This window comes from Centropristis striata, chromosome 17 (assembly GCF_030273125.1).
Source record: "Centropristis striata isolate RG_2023a ecotype Rhode Island chromosome 17, C.striata_1.0, whole genome shotgun sequence".
NCBI lineage: Eukaryota > Metazoa > Chordata > Actinopteri > Perciformes > Serranidae > Centropristis > Centropristis striata.
The window spans coordinates 8,884,064-8,905,514 of record NC_081533.1 but is presented as its reverse complement, the minus strand read 5'-3'; the positions used below and the strand labels follow the sequence as shown (position 1 = coordinate 8,905,514).

The window sequence follows — 21,451 nt, the reverse complement described above, 5'->3', positions numbered from 1 at the left end:
GTGATAGTTTTAAACAAACTACTGTAATTAGCTTGCTTAAGAGCTAGTCGGGCTATTCTGTCTTGTAAAACCAACCAAGATGTAGACACAGCTACACTGTACAGCAGTTAGCTACTTTAGTTTACAGCTAAAACTAAAATTAGTGTTAGAGTTTAGGTCCTTCCCAGTGATGGCTACTCGCTCAGTGAAGCGCACAGAGAACAACAGCTGGCAGAGAGGAGTCATAGGTGGTCATTTACCATTTAACAATGCCTGCTGGATGACATGAGACTGTGGATTATCAACAATTACATGCGTTATGGTGATAGTGGAGACCAGCTGCATGAATATCGGACTTAACTTAGTCGTGAAGCTCCCAGACCGCATTATCCCAACATTCAACTCTGAATTGCATCTGCCTGTGTCTCCTCTCTGCACGGCTGTTGCTTTCTGCGACTCTGCTGGGATGGAGGTAAATCTCCCCAGTGACTCGTAAATTGCAAGTCTCTTAATCAAAAAATATCAGTTTGGGTGTGGGTCTTGATTTAAGTTTGGAAAATAACATTTTTGACATTAACATCAGAGTACTTGCATAAGATGAAATACTGTCCCCTACTTTTTGGAGCATGTGGCCAGTTCTTATAAATTGCACCTTTATTTTAATGATTAGAATTTGTTTTTTCACATGTTGCTACCATGTGTGATTATGTACATTACTTTCCTATGATGCAAAGCCCAGTTTAGATGTTACATGTTAGCAAACTACATTGAACATATAGTTTACTGCAGATATTGTAGGCTTTCTTTTTTTCAGGCTGCTCCTGTAGTTGAGCATGTGTTACTGCAGTTTTCTTTTTGTGCTTCAGGCTTTGACCTGGCTTAAAATCAGCCTGACTGTGACGGTTCTGGATTTGTTCTACAAAGAAATCAGTGTAACTGTTAAATATATAGACCTGGGTTCTTGGAATAAAATAAATAGAACAGGGCCATGTGATCTGGAGTTATGTAATATGCTTTACATTTTTAATTGATCTGAGGCAGCTCCTGCTGTGTCGATAGCACACAATGCCCTTATTTTGAGTCTTACACAGGCCTAGAATAATTTTCTTCTTCAGTACCCATTTGAAATTTCCTTTTCACAGCAAAAGTCTATTGCCACAGTAAATTTGCAGCTTTTGGCTTTTCTCCACCCAACTCCAGACAGGAATGTTCCCAGGCCAGTGAAGTCAAGTTGTTTGTTGGTAATTTATACTCTAATCTGTCTTGAAAAGGTAAAGATGTTTGCGAGGGAAAGCCACATTTTGGCTAGTGTACCATGAGTGACTTTGTGTCAGCGTACTGTGTGACTGATGGTGATTTGAAGCCCCATATGTGTGGTGTATGTATGGAATGTAGGCAGAGTACTATCCTTTTTTCTTTCTCATGTCTGCCTGTTTCCCTCCCTCAAAGCCAAAAATGCAGAAAATGTTGTACTTCAGCTCAGTATAATATCAAGGCTTAAAATAGAGGTTTCTGAAAGTCCTATTTATCCTTATTTCCTTCAACATATATCTGTTCCATTCTGTTTCTTTGCCTGTAAACATTCTGCAAATTTCTAGTTTCACCTGCCATCTTTCTGTCTTTGGTTTGTCTTCTCGCTCTCCCCTTTCCTCTCACTTTTCTTCCACTTCCTGTCTTTACTCTTCTATCTTTTTGGTCCCATTTCAGCTCCACGAAGGCCCCATAGCTTCCACAGTGAGTGCTCTCCAGCTGAGGGCTTGGAGGCTTTCGCTACCTTCGCCCCTTCTAAAGCCATCTCCACTTCTTCCCTCTCTTCTGTACCCTCTGATCCATCTCCCCATACTCCTGCTTTCTCTGACACCTCTCAAACAGGTATTTCATCATTCAGTTCAGTTGGTCTTACGGGCGATTGCTGCATTCACACTCAAAAAAAAATACAGACTTAAACTCCTGCTTAAGAAATACCACTCATTGAGCTTTTATCTAGTAAATATCCTCAGAAAGCATTAGGGAAAGCATCTTTGGTCTTTGTTTTTTGTTCTTTGGCCAGCTCTGACTTAATGTTCATGAGTTCCAGCTGAATTTGTGACACCTGTCTTCACAGCTGGGGAAATCAACAGCTATTCTTTTACTTGTTTACAGCTTGTTTAAATTGTGGCTCTTAAAAGTTCCACTCTTTCAAATCACAATGTTTGTCAGTACTACCCATAATGACACATATCATCATTTGTCAAAATGAGCGGCTCATGGTACAGTGGAGCGTTCTGAAAATTGCACACACGTCATTACACATACACGTATGGTTGGCGGTCGTAAAAAAGGCTGCCATTTTGGTGAATTTAGGTTACAAAACCACTGACCTAGGTTTAGGGCAAAAAACATCCTGGTAAGGCGTTATTAAAGACAGTTTAAACAGTAAATAAATGTACGTAAATGCCAGAAGTGAAGTAGTTACGAAGGGGACGTGAGTCATGTAGGTTACGTAAGTTAAATAAGTTACGCAAGTTACGCAAATTATGCAAGTTGCGCAAGTTACGTGACTCCGCATCGCCGTCGATCATTACTACTACGTCTGCATGGCGCCAGAGGGCAGTTGAAAATGTAAATATGTGTCATACTTTGCTACCTGTGCAAATGCCTTATATTGAAGTTTTTGCGGGGAGACCAGAGTTTTAGTTTTGTTCTGCCTTTCTTTTTTATCACTATCCTCTTTTTTCCTGTGTTCCCCTCCTAGCCTGTCCCAGTGCCTGGCAAGCACAGGGTGTTCCATCCTTTTCTTCTGTGTCCTCCTCCTCCTCCTTATCTTCAGCTCCTCTCAGCTCCTTCCCTTCTCTTCCTCCACCACCTCCTGCTCCCAGACCACCCAAAGCTCGCCTCACTTCTATAGGAGAGCCAGGCTCTGCCCTCACCAGGCCCACCAGCCTGCCATCTGCCCCTGAGACAGGTACAGGGACAGATCCTGTCAGAGGCTTTCCATTCACACACCTGTTACTATGCCTTTACCTCCCTCCATCCTTCCATGTTTTTTTCTTCTTTTTTCAGCTTCCTGGCAAAGTGAATGGAGGCCTCTTAAATCTCAGGCTCCTCTAGCACAGCCTGCACTCTCCCCTAAGCATCTGCGTCTCTCTGGCAGTGATCCTGTACAGCCTGCAGTGCTAAAGAAAAAGCAGATAGAGACACCATGTAATGCTGCTGCACCTTTAACCCAACTCCAGCTGATATCCTCCTGTTATCCAGCCCCAGCCCCTCGCTCTATTCACATGTCCTTTCATTCATTTTATCTGTTCTTACCAAAACCCAGTGCCTCCATTCCTGCGCTAACATTTGATTTACTAATATGTAGATTCCTTTCACCTTTCAGTATTTAAATTAGTTTAGATAGATATAGAATTCCACTGCGTATTTTATGTAGTCCGATAAATGTCAGAGAGGTTTTAATTATCACTATCAATATAGATTTACTCACATGCTGCATGTAGACACCTTTGCTGCATATTTGTGCTGTAGCAGTTGGTGTGGATGAAACATTTTAAAGACTAATCCTACGCGAAAACCGTTACTTGACAACCTGAAGGGTACATCTGGTGATCTTTTATTAAGGTTTGGTGATATTGAAAAAAATGTAGAGGTATAGAAATAGAAATAGAAAATATATTAATTTTCTTTAGCTGCAATGTGCTAGCTTTCTGCTGGTAACAAGTGTTTTTGTACAGCAGAGAAAATTATCAACAGGCAAAATGTCTCTTGGGATTATATGCCAAAAAAAACAAAAACCTTTGCACTGACCGCTCACACTGCCTAAAAGCACTTGCGTCCTATTGGACTCCAACTTGACCCATGGCACAGGTGTTGTTTTTTTGGATAAAAGCGTCTAAGTTACATTGTAGAATTGTAAAGTACAACACTATCTGTGGAAAACACACAGAATAAAAGAGTTGATTCCTCCTCCTCAAGAGAGAGAAAGACTTAACAATAATATAATAATAATATTTTTTATTTATAGAGCACTTTTCAAAATGCATGTTACAAAGTGCTTTACAAAGATAAGTTAAAAACAGACATAAAACAGATAAAAAATAATGTTAGAGAATGACATATTTCTGTGTAATTAAAATACAGTTCAAGGGAAGGTAAAGTTCAGGCTCTTCAATAAAAGTGTGTTTTAAGAAGAGATTTAAAAGAGATCACTGACCCAGCTGACCTGATTTCCTCAGGCACGTTGTTCCAGAGCCTCGGGGCCCTGACTGCTAACAGTCTGTCCCTCTTAGTTTTCAGCCTCTGGAACAGTCAGGAGACCTCTAACCGAGGATCTCAGAGTACAGACTGGTGTGTAGGTGTTAAGAGGTCAGAGATGTAGCAGGGAGTGAGGCCATGAAGGGCCTTAAAAGTATCAGTTAAATCTTTAAATCTGTTCTAAAACATACTGGGAGCCAGTGTAAGGATGTTGAAACAGGAGTGATGTGATCAAATTTCTTGGTTCAGGGTTAAAAGTCTGGCAGTCTATGAATGGATTTTTGATTCAGGCAGGTAAAAAGGCTGTTGCAGAGTTAGTAATATTTGGAACAAACATCCACTCGGATTAAAGGATGAACTGATTACATGTTGGTGGTTGGAGGTCACTGTGACCCCAGGTCCATCCCATTCTCATGAACGCAATAATTTTTAGAAACGCCCTGAGAAAATTTCTCAAAATGTAGCACAAATGACCAATTGGACTTTTGGATCATTGCAGAAAATAAGCTCTGTGGCAAACACACGTTTCTGATGATTACACGTTTTGCAGCAGGATAATCTTCGCAATGAACACCACTTTTATTATGTTTGAAGCGTAAATGTAGCAGACAGAAGTAAATAAAGTTAAATAAAAATAATAAAGAAGTAAAAAGCTAATGATATGTCGTAGCTAACTACACCACGGTCACATGACTTGAACTTCACAACCGTTTTGCTTCAGATGCTCCCCAACAAGCTAACCTGCTGTTTTGACAAACTAGTGAATCCATAGCCTAATAAATTGTTTATTAACCTAATCTGCAATCCACAAGAGTTTGCAAGCGCTCTGGAAAACACGACTAGAGGCTGTGTGGTGGACTGATGAGAGAGCTCCTGTCCATGTCTGACATTTAATGTCCCTGACAACCACTGTAGTGTCATTTAGCCACCTGTTAGCAACCGCCTTTTTAAGGAGATGTACAATCTTTAAAAGTCACAAGTGGTGGGATTTACCAACATATTTTATGTCATACAACAAAAACAAACATCGCTTCAGCTTGTGTTAACCACAGACCTTATTTCAGGCATCTAACCAAAAACCCATTCATAATCCTCATTGAGTTTGAGAGGTTAGACCCCATGGCGCTAAAATGCTAACTGACTTCCTGGTTTAAGAACTCATTCCTGTGGCGCACTATTCTACTGCAGATTGCTAAATAAATGCCCAAAAACGTCAATTGAAATGTATTTAAGATTACTTAAACAAAGTGCCATATTCTAGAATACTTTGGATTACGTTTGGAATACTAATTACATACTTATACAGTATTGTCTTGGTGAGGTCATTGTCTGGGTTCTACATTTCCATGCCAGAAACACTTTCCCCAATCCCCACAGTGTTCTGGATATGCGACTCTTCTGCTATTGTGTGACAGGGTGTACTGCACTGCACAGAGCAACTATATAAAAACACTGAAGGGTGCTTGGAGAACGCAGAGCTCCACTAGGCCATGCCCTGTCTTGCACTATTGATGAAAGTGAAAAAAATAATTGTTGCATCCACCCTGTGATTTGAAGCCGTTCCAAAATGCATTAGGTTTTAATGGGCCCATGCTACACCCTTGACAAACATACCAAACTCAAAGCATAACCTCCCTGCTCAAAAACTCAAATTATAAAATAATTTCATACAAATGTTAATCAGGATTATATGAATGATAACATTTTATATCCAAAAGGCCAAAAGTCATCTCCACATTATAACGTTCTGCAAAAACACAATGTAGCAGCAATGTCTTGTCTTTTTATGTTTGTGTCACATTATGAAATGGGCAGCAGAATTATCTATGTAATACTTGAGGTAAATGAATGATAATGTATTAGTATATTCACTGTGAAAATTTTGATTAGGCCAGCAATTTTCAATACCTCTGAAAAGAGCTTAAGAATCAATATGTGCTCATTCTCAGTATTTTTTCCCAGTACTTTGTGAAATGAATGTACTTATCTCTGTTGATTATAAATGACAAAGGGGATTTGCATATGCACCTATTCAAATTGTGAAAACTTGTAGTGTATATGGGCTAAGAACAGTATGGTAGAAGTCTATAATGACCCTTTCCATGTTTAATCATGTCTCATAGGTGTTAGCGTTATTGTTATACAGACTTTATTTATTTTTTACCACTCGAGAATTAATAAAATAGTCAAAACCCCTCAAAAATACAACATAAAGACATCAAGACCTTGAGGTACACTGTTGAAAAATCCATGCATCAAACACTTGACATTTGAAGATTATGAATTCATTGAAAGCTATACATCTTCTGAATGCTCTAGATTTCTAGTTTGTGGTTGTAAAGTTTCATGAGGCTGTGAGCAGGTTGTTTGATACAGTGAGGTCAAATTTTAAAAATGGCCTCACCACAATGAAAAGGCTACTATGTTGACTTACATAATCACAGATGAAAAAATTGAATGCAAATGAATACACAAGTGTCTAGACAATTGCAAGACTGTTTAGGGACTCCAGTATGCAGAAATATTCAAATACAGTCGGCGAAAATAACATTTGTAATACATGACAAATGTTGGGAATTTAAGGATGCCTCCTTTATTAATAAATTATCAATATGTAAATAAAAGGGTGTTATCATGAATGCTATCCCTCCCATAAGGATATCAAATATGTAAAGTTGAACCTGAGCAACACTTGTGTGGATCTCACAGTTCAAAAGTGTGGTTAGATGGCTATCAGAATTATTAATAATTATCATAAATAATTAACTATAATAAATGATATGACTTGATAGGCTCTAAGTCATAGCTCGTTGGGGCACGGGGGGGTGAAGCAAGACTTGCAGGTACACACTCATATAACTTGAGGTCAGACAAGTTAGGGACCAGACTGAAAAAGGCCCATGCCAGATCTAACCTAACTTTGGAGTGTTACTTGGCTGGCTGGTAGTGTCACTCTGGACTTTCTTGTAAAATTGCCAACTTATTTAAGCAATGACGTTCATTTTTGAAAATGGCTTACGGAAAAAAATCTTCTCACTCCCTGTGTCCAAACATTCATCATTGTTATCTACTCTGCTTCAACCTCAAGATCCTGATCTGTGTTCATCCCATGCTCTTTCTTATACAGTGTTTTTGCCTTTGGCTTTCATGCACTGCTTTTGTTTGTCTTTTCCCATGTGCTGTGCTTCCTGCTGTCTCTCAAACCTCTGTCTGGTTACCCACTTTGCTAAGTGACTAACTAACACTGGAGGAAATGCCTGCTGAACAAATTCTGTAAAGCATTCTTTACTTCTGTGTCATTGATTTTCCACCTTTCATTGCGTCTACTCTTCTCTCTTTCTTCTCCTCCTTCCCATCATCCCTCTGCCCCGTTATATGTTCTCTCTGTCAGCTTCATTCTCTCTGCCCACTGATCCGTCTTTGGAGCACAAACCCCAAGGAGGATCTGGATTTGTTCCTTCCTGGAGACCCCAGGTCACCCCTGCAGTAGAGATGCCCTCACCTACTCCTTTAAGTTCCTCCTCTGCTCCTGGGCTCTTTGGGCCTCCTCCTCCTTATCAGCCTCATATATCCAAAACTGTCATAACCTCACAGAGTGACCAAGAAGCAGGTACAGAATAAAAGAGGAACCATGTTGTTCCTGCTTGATTAGAATTAGCTAACACTGAGTGACTGAACCCAACCAAAATACAAGCACAAGTCTCCCTCTGCTGGTTGTTTCCATTAAAGCAGCTAAACACTTGATTCCACACAGGTCAAAATAAACACTGTACACACTGTGCAGGTGGGGTAGAATGTGAAAATCAACGTTCAGTTTCTGATGTATAATCTCTTATGTGCTTTTCTTCTGTTTTAGAATTCAAAAGACAGTTGAGCACCCTGAGTGAAGAGGATAACCAGTCTACAACACCTACAAGTGAGCATGAACAAACTCTATCCTATCACTGCTACTATGACTCTCATATGGAATGGTGTTGGGTCCGGACTGTTGCTGCACATGCTGCGGTCCTGCTACCAACGCTTCTACTGTCATTTTATTTTTTCTGCTACTATGACTATTACCACTGATTCTATTCCTTCTATAATTAATTACTGTTACTACCACCATTTGACTTTATCTACCAGCACCAACACATCTACCTAAATTAGTTATTGACCTACTGCCCAATACCTGGAATGAGGCGGGTCTCACTTGCTGAAACGCCCCTAATTTGAACACGAGCCGTCCGGCACAGACTTTTATCGGGTCCTTTTTCGTCCCTGTCGAAGAGCAGAGTCTTTTTTTCTCTCCAGAAAAAAGCCTGGTTACTGATTTGATAGATCGCTAAGCGGGATGTGACATAGTACTCTGTATTTTGAAAAGCCAGTGAAGCAGTGTTCCCAACTCAACAACTTTGAGGGTCGGCAGCTCTTCTTAACGAGCCACCGGAGCAGAAGATGTTAACCCCTTAGCGTCCAGTCTGCAAATTGCTAATAGGCTAACAGTTAGCTCTGTAGCAGTACAGTGTGTATGTGCTGCTGCTGCAGGAGGTGTTCACTTAGCGATCTCTGTTTGTTTACAACAAGCACCGGACACTCTGTGCACAGCTAGCGATGCCGGTTAATTCACGATCACTATGTTTATGATCAGCGGAGACTCTGTGCATAATTAGCCATGCTGCTTTCTTTATGATCAGCTGCTGACGTCATGCACAGTTAGTGACGGCGGCCACAGTTGAGTCTGCCATGTTTAATCTTTTTTTTGTAGGGGAGACACGCAGAGTAAGCGGACTTTTGAGACTTTCCCGATGGCCACTTTTCCCCCTAAAGGAAACACGACTTATCTACCCTATTCTATCCTGTTGATCTGTTCTGTACAAACCCTACTCTGTTGCTTTCACTGAGAGTTTTTTTCCTTCCCCCTTTTAAAAGTTTTTTTAAGGAGTTTTTTCTTGTTGCTGTGAGGGTCAAAGAACAGAGGGTGTCATACCCTGTACAGTCCATGAAGCATATTGAGGCAAATCTGTCATTTGTGATTCTGGTCTAATGAATAAAATTGAATTGAATTGAAAATGAGAAGAATAAGAGGCTCCCATATGCCATAGCTACTTGGCTTACTTTATATTCCTTTATGTCGTTCAGCCCCTGATCCCAGAGCGCCAGCCAGCTGGAGGCCAGAGCTGCACAGGGCTTCAGAGCAGAAAAGAGATGCACATTTTGGAATCGAGGTTGTTAAGGCATCAGCAGGGTGAGTAAATATAAAAGCTGCCTTTATTAAGTTTGGCTTTTTCTAACATATGGTGTGGTTGGCATGGCTGGAACGGAATAATCAACCCTCAGATACTCCACTGTAAATGGCATCAAGATGTGATGTCTGATGTATGTGTAGTTTGCTCATGTCAACTGAGAACTGTCATGAGAAATATGATAAGGTTGAAAGGTCTAAAGAAGCCACTAAGAGGACCTTTATTTGGCATTGATTTGTCTAAATTCTGATTTCTTTCTAAAGTCCTCAAAATAAAAGTAAAAGTAATACACTTTATTTACTCTATATAGCATATTCCATACAGGAGGTTTAGATCAAAGTGATTTGCAATAAAGTAGAGAAACAGAATTAATAAACACAGGAAAATAAAAAAGTACAAATATTGTCACGTAAAGCCAAATACTTCAATAATTACCAAACTACAGAAGCAGCAAATAGAATAAAATAGGTATGCTAAGAATAATGGAATATGTGAAACAGACATTCAACAAAGCATTATAATAGTAAAAAAAAAAGAAGATAACAATGAAACAAAGGAAGAGTAAGAGTTAGTGCTTGCATATTTTATAGCCTTGAGTCGGGAGTTGCATGGTTTTGATGCATAGTTAAAAAAAGTCAGAATGAAAGTTAGTTGGACACACCCTCAATGCACTGGTGCCATGAATTTTAGACCATGTGCTGTAGACTGTCTAAATAGGGCCCTCCAACTTCTAAACAGAACAATTTAGAAATGTATGGTAATTATTATTTTAGTTCTCTCAGGCTCTACATTTGAAAGGCCCTATTATAATCTTTTGAAAATATTGATATGGAATAAAACATGCAGACAAGAATTACATGGGACCTACATTTTTAGTATACAACATAATATTACAGGTTAAAGGTCAAATGGACACACTGCTGCTGGGTCTTCTGAGCACACTCAGGGTCGATAAGAAAGATCGATAGGAAAGATCTCTGTTCAGGTTTCAAAAAACTATGTGGATATCCAGCCGCTCTTACTCCAGGCAGTGATTTAGGTTTAGTTAGATTGCTGAGATCATCACAGTGACAGTGTGGAGGAGTACTGCCTGCATTAAAGGGGAATGATATGAAGCATCAGTTGGTGATTTTTCTACTTTCAAGAACTACTTTCAGTATGTGCTGTAAGCATAGGAGGTTTAGTTTAAAAACATTTGTCTGGCTGCTGCTGGTATGTTTCCTTTCAACATTGTACACCATTTATAAGTTAAACTAAATGACCGGTGGTGCCCTTTCACTAAGCAATGAAACTTTTATTCGTCTTGCCTGTCACATGTTGACAACTGATGTATGTAACAGTGCTAGAACATATAGAGGATAAATTTATCCTTCAGTGATATTGTTTCCATGAAACAATAACCACAATGCATGTATGTTACTGCTAACAACTTGCTGTGATAATACGTGGCATAAGTGCATATGATATCGTAGTCTATTTCATACTTACATTTGGCAGGTGTGGGACATGGGTCTATATTTTTGTTCAGAGCTGAAGGAGAAATGTATTGACTTCTTATTCAGTTTGTTGAAAGATTTTTTGCTATTTTTGCTACAGCATTTTTTAGATATGGAGTTGTTGTCAACCAAGGAAAATCTTGATTGCCTGAAAATATGCCTACACCTTAACCAACTAGTAATTGATTGAACGATGGGGGAAAAACTGATTGTGCCTGGTGTTTTAGCTGGATAAAATGCTTCAGTGCAGAGCATATTGACCAGTCAATCAACTAACTGACCAGAAGGTCCAGCCCCCTGGTCAATAATAAAGTTTGCATGGAATACTTTTTACAGGGAACTTTTGTACCTGGCATTTTCTTGGCAGATTAGATTATAGATTGTGAGCCTGAGCAGACACCGAATGATCCAGATTAAAACCCTACTCTGCAGTTTTGTGCTGTATCCAAATAATTGTTTTTGTTTGTTTGGTGTGTATAAATTGATATAAAGCTTGCATGGCTACCCTTAGTTCACAAACTCATAAATTAGTAATATTTTATCTGGCCAGTGCCAAATGGGGGAGACAAATAAAAGAAGTGGCTGGTGAAGAGCCAAATATTATTTTTAAAAGTAAATTGTAGACTTGCATTTGACATTTGGCAAAGCTGAGGGTTCCAAAGGAAAGCCCATCTTCCTATCTTTTTGCTTGGTGCTGGATTTATTGCTGGATATATTCCCTCCAGCAGCAAAAATACATAATGAGGATATAACAAAGACCCTGTCTACACAAGTGTCATAACAAACTTCAGGTAGCTAATGCAGTATAGCATGTTTTGTCTTGCATTTACCATTAATTGGTTGGGCTTGGATTAGCAGCTTTGGCTTTTGATACTCCATCCAACAAACAAACTTACAATTTGTTTGGCTTGAAAGCACTTCTGGGAATGTGTAAAGAATTATAGATTAAATAGAGAACTTTGTTATGTTAAATTGTGAACATTCTTGCACTCAAAGGCAGAAATGAAAATGTTCGCCCAGTCAAAGTTGCCCAAAATGACGATAGGAAAATTTAAAATGCACGTCCGTTCAAATGTATTTGTAGATATGCAGGTTCACTTGCTTTATGATGGATAAAGAAATACTTAAATATCCCTGTATTTTCTCGGTAATGTTATAATCTTGTGGGTATGCTTCAGTACCGCAACATATGTGTTATTGCACTTCTTGTTCAGCTGTGTGTGAACTCACAGAGAATATGGGATTGTGAAAACTCGTTAAAAGTTGAAATTGACCAATTTAGTCAAAGTCTGTTGATTGATCATTTGCCAAGTGACCTGGCATGTTGTTTCAGTGTATTTTGTTAAAAAGCTGCTGCTTGGCAAGATCGGGTCATTCCCTTTGTGATTTATCACGAAACACTTGTTTGGTTCATGACTCTGATTTGAATGCCCTGTTGTTCATTTTTTCCATCTATACATTCTTTAATCCATGTCGTATTGCTCATTTGCTTGTGTGCTGTTCGGTGTTATTCTGCGGTTATGGCCTGGATATGGAATGGATATGGACTGCATTGCTGCAGTGGAAACTTTCCTCTTATCATAACTCTGATATTCATTTGTTTGTCCCTCAGACCTGAGAGCATGGCCTCACTTCTGCCCCTAAGCTCCAAAAAACCCATAGCTCAAGAGCAAAAATATTTTGAGAGTCCAAAAACACAGATGGATCAAACAGAATCAAGGTCAACAAGGACATTCCCTAAAATCCAGCCAACAATTCCTCACCTTACCTCTGCACCTAAGCAAAACCCTTATTTTCAAGATCACAAACTTACTTCAGCCAAGGAGCTTCTGAATGAACCAAGAAGTCACTTGTCCAAGGCCTCCATTGAGTTAGGGAATCCAATAGCCCAACCAGAGCCTGTTCAACATATCCCCCTTGCTCCTACCCACCCCCAACTTACTTCTAGATCACTCCAGGAACCTTTGATGCACTTGCCTCAAATTGCTACAACCTCTGACAAAAAGCAAATAGGAAGGATAGGAGTGGCCCATGAAAAAGCTGTAACTATGGATTTGGGGTAAGTGTAGCATGGTGCTCTGTCATAAAAATTCCCATTCTATAGTCATGAAAATGCATCTGAAAGTATAATGATTAAATGTGAGTAGATTTCGTTCAGGCATATTTAACAACTTCATAAAGCACTCCAGCGTTTTTGTTCTGACATCAGTCTTTGGTGTACTTTACTCCTTCAGAAATGAGAGTGTGGCAGACTCAGTTTCATCTTGTATCAAAGATGCCAATTCTTCTTTTCCTCCATCGGTGATGAACAAACCAACTAGAGCTCATTCTGGAGAACGGTCCATTGTGAAAAACATACAGATGGAGAAGCCACAAAGAGACATTAAAGAAGCAAGCCCTACAGTTCCAGTGTCCATTAATGATAACAAAACCATATGTAACATGACTGCCTCAGACCAAGTCACTTCAGAGGACTCTGATGTTGGATTTGTCACAGCACAAGCTACTATAAATACATTATCAATACAAAGAGAAGAATTCGAAGTGGATTTTGCAGCAGCATCTTCCATAAACACCTTTGATGTGAATGTTTTGGCACCAGAACATTGTATGGAGAAAGGGAGAACTGATAATGTGGATTTGTCTATGGATAAGAGACCACTGTGTGAAAGTGATACACAGAAAGTTGTGTTACCTTGCTCTGCAGTCAGTGTACAAGAAGCGTGTGTGTACATATCTAAGGCGGAACTTGGGCCATTGTGTTCAACAACTCATTCTCATTCTGAAGTTCAGATTGAAGAATCAGTGAGACTGCCAAGTATGATTAAGACACAATCAAGCTTCCCACAGTATTCCAAGATTCCTGGCATGCCATCTATACATCAGTCACAAGTTATTACTTGGGCTGATGATAGGAGGTTATTGTTCAAGCAATGCAGCAACAAAGTTCCTTTACTCATGTATTCAGACTATGTTAGTTCCCTTTATGAGGGTAGTGCAGGAACTTCAAAAATGGTGGCACTATTGCCATCCTGCTCCAGGTCTGCGAATATTCCTGGATTCCCATCCGCTTTGAAACGTGACCCAAATATGACTTGTCTTTTACCAACATGTCCCAGAATTAGCAGGATTCCAGGGTTAGCTTCTGCTGAATCAGTAACTGCATATGAGAAGGTTGTTAGGGACAGATGTTCCCTGTGGAAGAAACCATTGCATATAAAACAGACATTTGTTTCACACATGGAACAAGCTGTCAGTGATACAAATATGATTAAAGTCATGGTGGCCATGTTGCCAACATGTTCTAAAAAGGCAAGTGTCCCAGGGTTTCCTTCTGCACCATTGCAGAAGGCTTTAAATACTCCAAGTATGGCCAGTCTTCTCCCTACATGCCCCAGACAGTCAATGATTGCAGGTTTGCCAGGTAGAAAAGCCATGGCATATAATGACAGCTGGCATGTTTTGAGAGAAATAACTTTAGATAAACCACTGAAAAGTAATCCTGTTTCAGTTGAGAAAATGTCACACAAGGATAAAGAAAATATGAAACACATGGTAGATATGTCACCATATTGTCCCTGTAAGGAAACCATCCCAGGGTTTCCCTCTGTGCCAAGAAAAGAACCCAGTGTGCCTGCTGTTACATTTGCACTAAGCAATTATCCTAGCATGGTAGATTGTTTGCCTACTTGCCCAAGAAAAACCAGAGTCATTGGTTTACCCTCTAAGGAGCCAGTTAGAGCTCAAAGTGAAGGTTTGGATATAACCGGGCACATTTTTATGAAGACACCTTTGAGCCCCCAACATCAAAACATTTCAGAGAGCAAAGATTGGCATGCCTTGAGGAAATGTATTGGCAAGGGACAAGAAAGGAAAAAGCAAGCTTACATTGTTCAGTGGATACCAAAAGATACAGAAATCCCTAAAGATATGGTACGCATGTTGAGAAGTTGCCCACAAAAAGCCAAGGTTTATGGCTTACCATCAGCTCCACAACAAGAACCAAGCATGGTTAATTCAATGCCTTCATGCCCCATACATAGTGGAGTCCCTGGTTGGCCTTCAAAGACTAGACAAACACTTTGTTATCCCAGCTGCAATGAATGGTTTGCTTCTAAAGGTTTACAGTGGGAGAGTCCATTTATCCAAAGGGAAGCGCAGATTCTAAATGCAGTTTTGTGTTTTGATAAGAACACTGCAGAAACTATGAGTGCAATATTACCCTCTTGCCCTGAGAATGCTAGTATCCCTGGGTTTCCCTCTGCTCTCACACCGACTTTGGTAGATGGCCCAACTATGGTCAATTTATTGCCTAGTTGTACAAAGGAATCTAGAGTTCCTGGAATGCCACTTAGAGACGCTGCCAAACAATCAAATTGGTTGATGAAAAGTACCTCACTGCTTCCTAGGGAGAAGTCTACAGTAATGTTCCATTTAGATGATGCTAATGTGTCCTATTGTGACCATGATATGATCATAAAAATGGTATCACTATTGCCCTCCTGCCCGCAGACAGCCTGTTTACCAGGCTTTCCATCAGTACCATGTCAGGTGTTGGCAGATATACCAAAAATGATCAGTCTGCTACCTACTTGTCCAAGACATGCCAGAATCTGTGGAATACCTTCTCTGTTTCACTGTGACCATGATGAGGCAGAATGGAGTGTAGACAAAAGGCCAATATGGGAAACACCATTAAGTAACCCAGTGAAGCTGCCAGTAATACGTGTCGATAAGTTGCATTTTAGAGAAAGGGCACTCCTTAGAATTATGGTGTCAATGCTGCCACCCTGTCCTAAACATTCATCTATCCCTGGAGTTCCCTCTAAGGCAAGAGAGAAACCAGTCAAAGCTATGATGGAAGAGCCTCTCAGTATGTTAAAATCCTCTGCCATTTTGCCAGAACGCAGTGAAATTCCAGGCCTACCTGCAAAGAATAGTGCAAAAGACTCTGAAGGCTGGCATGTGGACAAGGATGAAGATTGGGAAAACCCATTCAGTGGAAGGTATGGAGTTGTTCACCAAGTTATTGACATGAAGGAAATGTCATATATGGACAAAGAAATAATGCTGAGTATGCTTCCATCATGTCCACGACAAGCCTTGAACCCTGGATTTCCATCTGCTCCACGACCCGAAGCTGTTGATGCCGTTGTGAAAAAACCTCCAGACATGGCACAGCTGCTGCCATGTTGCCCACATCAGTCAAGTATAATTGGTTTTCCCTCAAGAGTATCAGTTATTGCTGATTCTAAAATAAGAGACTGGCAAGAGGTGATGATAAGGACACAAGACTGCCGTCCACTTTACACATCATTTAGTTCTCGTCAAAAAAATATAGGAATGGCAAGCCTTTCTCCTGAAAATTCTTGTTTAATGGTTGGTCCATGTTCTGGCTTCACAGAGGTTCCATCACCTGACATAGACCGGCTTCCAAATATGATAAATATTGTGCCATCTTGTTCAAAAAAAGCTTCTGTTTTGGGGGTACCATCAACACATGTGCTCCATTCAGGACAAGGGTGGCCAGGGATAAAAATATTTGGAAAGGAAAGAGAAAAACTTGTGAGTCAACAGCTGTCACTGGAAGAACACTCCTTTTGTAACATTTCTGTCTGCGAGGGATCCACACAGTTTATATTCCCAAGCCAAGATGTACCAAAGGATGTACAACAAAATTTGACAATTGAGTCATCAGCCAGTCCCGTCGAGGCCATTGTCAAAGACTTACCATCATCAGATTCTGAAATTCAAGCGAACCCAGATGAGGCTAGTCCGACCAGATTGGATCTAGACACAAAGAAAACTAAATCTGATGTGTGCTCAGCTTTGGAGAGACTTAAAGATGAACAGGGCTTTTGGACACCAATTGAGGCTGAAGAAATAGGTGTTCTAGAAAAAGGGTGAGTTGGAAAGTTGGAATTTTCTTTGTGATGTCAGCGGATTGGTTTTTGAAACGTCTGCTTTTCGATCCTGTTTTCAGAAACGTTCATTGCGGAATGTGGCACTCCATTCCTGACATGCCACTATTGTTGAGTGTTAGGAAGAGGTGGGTTGCCTTGGTTTGCATAGTGATGTAATGATGTGATGAATTTTCACAATAATGCATTTGCTTCATCTAAACACCAGCTGACAAAACAATTTGCATTTGTTGCCTGTCATACTTCGTGTAGCTTTGTGTTATTCTTTGGTTCCCCAAATGTATTTATTTATTTTATTTAAGTTTTTGACCAATTGTCACTTGTCATTGTTTCAACTTGTAGGGTCAAAAGGATATTCAACACAGATATTAATGAATGAGAAGGGCAAAGAGAGTGCTCTAGTGAATCTGGAGGGTCAATGTTTCATGCCCTTAAAAGAGCCAAAAAATACTTTGTCAGTAGAGCCAATGGATGTCATTAGTACATGTTATGATACTGTTGATCTGTGGTAGATGGTACTGTATGTAGTGGGTTAGTATAGAAGAGGCTAATACATGGCCCCTGCTCTTGTCAGTTTATCTAGATATTGGGAGCTGTATGGTTTTAATTTTCAATGTTTTCTTGAGGTAGGCTTCATTTAATGCTGTTCATAGTCTAATTGTAGCGCCAGTGCTAGTGAATGGTAATAGTTTGCCAAAGAGATTTTTTTTTTTTTAAAACAGTAGCACATTGGTGCAGGTCAGTTGGGAAATACATTCATCCATTAATAAAAAAGATAAAAAACCAACAAAGGCAATATGAGGGTACATGTCATAAAACAGCTGTAACAGAAATAGATAAGAAAAAAATAATAATTATTGTTAAAAATAAGCATTTGCTACGTATTTTGGGAGGTAATTCATTACAGTCACCAACATCTGTGTGAGTATTTTTTTTTTTATTAAAAAAATCATGGAAAGCTTAATTGAATTTCAGGTACTGCAACTCAGTATTAAAGGGCTTTTAAACTGTAGTTGTAGTTGCTGTGGCATGGTGTTTTTCTTTGCAGTTAAGCTTTTTAAGCTTTAATGGGGGTTTGTTTTAATACTGTTTGGAGTCAATTTGTTAAAATTGCATGCTTGGGAGTAAAATGCATTTTAAGCATGATAATGAGGAGTAACATTTTTATTTCCAACATTGCTATTATATGTAAATGATTTGTCATTATACTGTAAAGGAATAATACTATATCACACCTTGATTGAGGTACATTGAATCCGGCTTGCATTGTATTGTGATGAAAATATTTGGAATTACAGTGCAGCTCATAGGAAGGCCCTTACACATTTTACTTTAAAATTTAGCATCCTACAACAGAAAACTTTGATTATAACCTCGTATTTACCTTCTTTCTAGACACGAAAACATGGTTTCCCTCCAGTCATCATGCCCAATTGGCACTGGTGCACCAGAACTCCCATCCCATACCCAAGTAAATAATGCTGAACAGCAGTTAAAAGATCCCACAAATGGGACCATACAATGGGAGGAGCTACCAAAGGCAACTACAACAAAAGGTCCTTCAGACAAGACAATACAATGGGAGGAGTTACCAAAGGTGACTACAAAGTTAACTAGAAAAGCCTCAGATCTTGAAATGGAGATGACAAAAGAAATGGTCAGTCTCCCTTTGATGATGTTAGACACTGGTGATGAAATGAAGACAAATACAGAAGCTGGGGTAGCAGAACTATTGTCAAGATGCCTAACAGTTGGTGGCATACCTGAATTCACTGCTACTGCTGATCAAAGAAATGAATACCTACCTGAACCCCACGTAGACCTGAACAGCCAGTCTACTTGGAGTACACAATCAAATAATAATGAAAAGGTGAATAAAAAGTCTACTGGTCCTTCTGAACCATCTGTCCCGCATTATGTGAAGCCCGAATTTGAGCACAAACAATCCATATTGTTGGAAACCTGTCCTAGAGTGACAAACATTGCTGGAATGCCGTCCATATTGCATGTTAAAGAGAAACACTGGCTTATAGATCAACAGCCAATGTTGGAGAAACAAGAAAAAAGAAAGGAAATGTTAATGCCGTATGCATCAAAGGAAGATGAAAAGAACAAGAAAGAAATGATTTCACTGCTACCCTCTTGCCCGAGTGAGGCCCGAATTCCAGGGTTCCCGTCCGCACCACAACACAGTTTAATTTTTTATGGACCAAATGTAGTAGATATGTTTCCCAGTTTATCAAATGTACCGGTTTCACTATCTATCAGTGAAGCCATTAACAGATCAGGGGAATCTGAACAGAAAACACTTTTTGAGAAGGAAATGAGAACTGAACTTGTTGTTGTGACAGCGCCACCAAAAGAGACGGATGAAATGAAACTAATGGGAGCTTTGGTATCAACCGGCCCAAAACATTCATTCATACCTGGCATCTCCTCAATTCCACAATCGACTGAAGCACATCATGGATCAGACAGGATGAGCTTTTCAAGCACATGCCCAAAAACCTCTTGTATTGAGGGTGTTCCATCATTAAGGGAACATTTGAGCAAAAGCTGGGCTACAGATTACAAACCCTTAGGGCTAATAAAGCAAAAGATCAGCACAGTCATGATCGAAGAGAAACCTCACAATGTTAACACAAGGGCCATGTCAGCTTTAGTCCCAACTTGTCCAAAAGAAGCTTCTGTCCCTGGATTCCCATCTGCTCTGGAACCTGCTGTAATCTATAATGGGTTTAGTAGGGTCAATCTCCTTCCATCCTGCCCTGCCAGCTCAAGCATGGCTGGTTTTCCTTCAGTGAAAAAAGCTGACAGCAATGATTGGAACACCATTCATCAGCCGTTATGGGAGAAGCAACTGAGAAAAGACTCTGTATTTCTTCTGGAGAAGGATAAAATAGACAAAAACATGAAAGGAGCTGTGTCTCTTTTACAAAGTTGTCCAAGAGAATCACTCATCTTTGGTTTTCCCTCTGTACCAAAACCCAGAATGATTAATGTTGTTGACATGAAAAATAACATTAGTCTTTCAAGCTCATGCTCAAAAGTGTCACGAATACCAGGATTTCCATCATCTCATAATTCAAAAGAGTGGCGGGTAAGCAGGGAACCACTATTTGAACCAAGATTGAAAGACAAGCAGGTCTTATTGATAGAAAGATGTGAAGGAGATAAGAGAGCAATGAAAGCAATGCTTTCTCTTGTACCATCCTGTCCAAAAGATGCACGCACACCAGGATTTCCTTCTCTTCCTAACCCTCCACCAGTGTATCGTGCACCAAACATTATCAGCCTTTCTAAATTGTGCTCGCAAGTTTCCACAATTCCAGGATTCCCATCAGTTAATGGGGATATGAGTTTAGGATGGGTGACAGAAAAGGGGTCATTGCTTAAGAGGCTACCAAAGAAGAAGGTGATATTTGACACATCAAATGACCACAAAAAGAGAATGAAGAAAATGGTTCTCTGTGTACCATCCTGTCCTAAAGTGTCAAGCATCCCTGGTTTCCCATCTATTCCAAATCCCAAAATGGTGTATTATGGCCTAAATGTAGTCAATCTCCTACCGTTGTGCCCCCGAGATTCTGTCATACCTGGATTTCCATCAATGGAAGGGCACAGAGAAAGAGGATGGGGTATTGAACTGGGTTCACTGATGCACAGACGGCAACAAAACACTCAGTTCAGGATTGACAGCTCACCAATTAACATAGACAAACCAAAAGAAATGCTTTCTTTGGTTACTTCTTGCCCAGGAGCATCAAAGATCCCAGGCTTCCCATCAGTCCCCCAATACAACATGCTGAGTCTTGTACCTATTTGCCTGAAAGTATCCACTCTCCCTGGATTTGCATCTTTTGAAGGGGCTTCTGAATTCCAATGGCTGTCTGATACATACACTTGGTGTGATAAGCCATCAAAGGATACAGTTTTTGTGATACACAGTCCAAAGCAAGACAAAGATACTGCAACAGCAATGTTGCCCTTTGCGCCATCTTGCCCAGAATCATCGAGGATCCCAGGGTTCCCCTCTGTACCTCAAACCAAATCCAAGATTGAACCCAAAATGATTAGTTTCATACATTGTGTCTCCAGTGCTTCAAGTCTCGAAGGATTTGCATCTGTGACTACAACCCCAAGAACAGGGTGGTTAGTTGAAAGAAAACCAGTTCTGATAAACCCTCCGAAGAACAGGGAGGACATGATTTTGCCATTTTCTGGACAGGACCTGCTATATTACGACAACATAAAAGGCATGGTGACTTCAGTGACATCCTGCCCAAAAATGGCCAGAGTATCTGGTTTTCCTTCTGCTCAAGTTGTAAACAGACCAACAAACATGGTCAGCTTATACACATCTGCTCCATGTGTTTCATGTATCCAAGGTTTTCCTTCTGCAAGGATGCTGAGCTTTGAATGTACCAATATACAATCAAGGACAACACACAGCAAGTCCCTGTTTAAGAAGCTACAGAATGAGAAGATACTTGTCATTGCAGAATTTCCAGGCAAAGATAAACATGAGCAAGATGACATGAAGTACACAGTAGCAATGGCTCCATCATGTCCACATTTGACTAGCGTTCCTGGGCTC

General features: G+C 40.0%; 1 protein-coding gene across 1 annotated transcript in view; it reads left to right on the top strand.

The window, feature by feature from the left end:
* The window catches only part of LOC131990157 (EH domain-binding protein 1-like protein 1), a 61,759-nt gene that overhangs the window by 26,139 nt on the left and 14,169 nt on the right, over window positions 1-21,451 (top strand). The window contains exons 8-9 of the mRNA XM_059355557.1: window positions 8,069-8,128; window positions 9,334-9,439. Of these exons, the coding sequence (XP_059211540.1) occupies window positions 8,069-8,128; window positions 9,334-9,439 (166 nt within the window). The remainder of the gene's footprint in view (window positions 1-8,068; window positions 8,129-9,333; window positions 9,440-21,451) is intronic.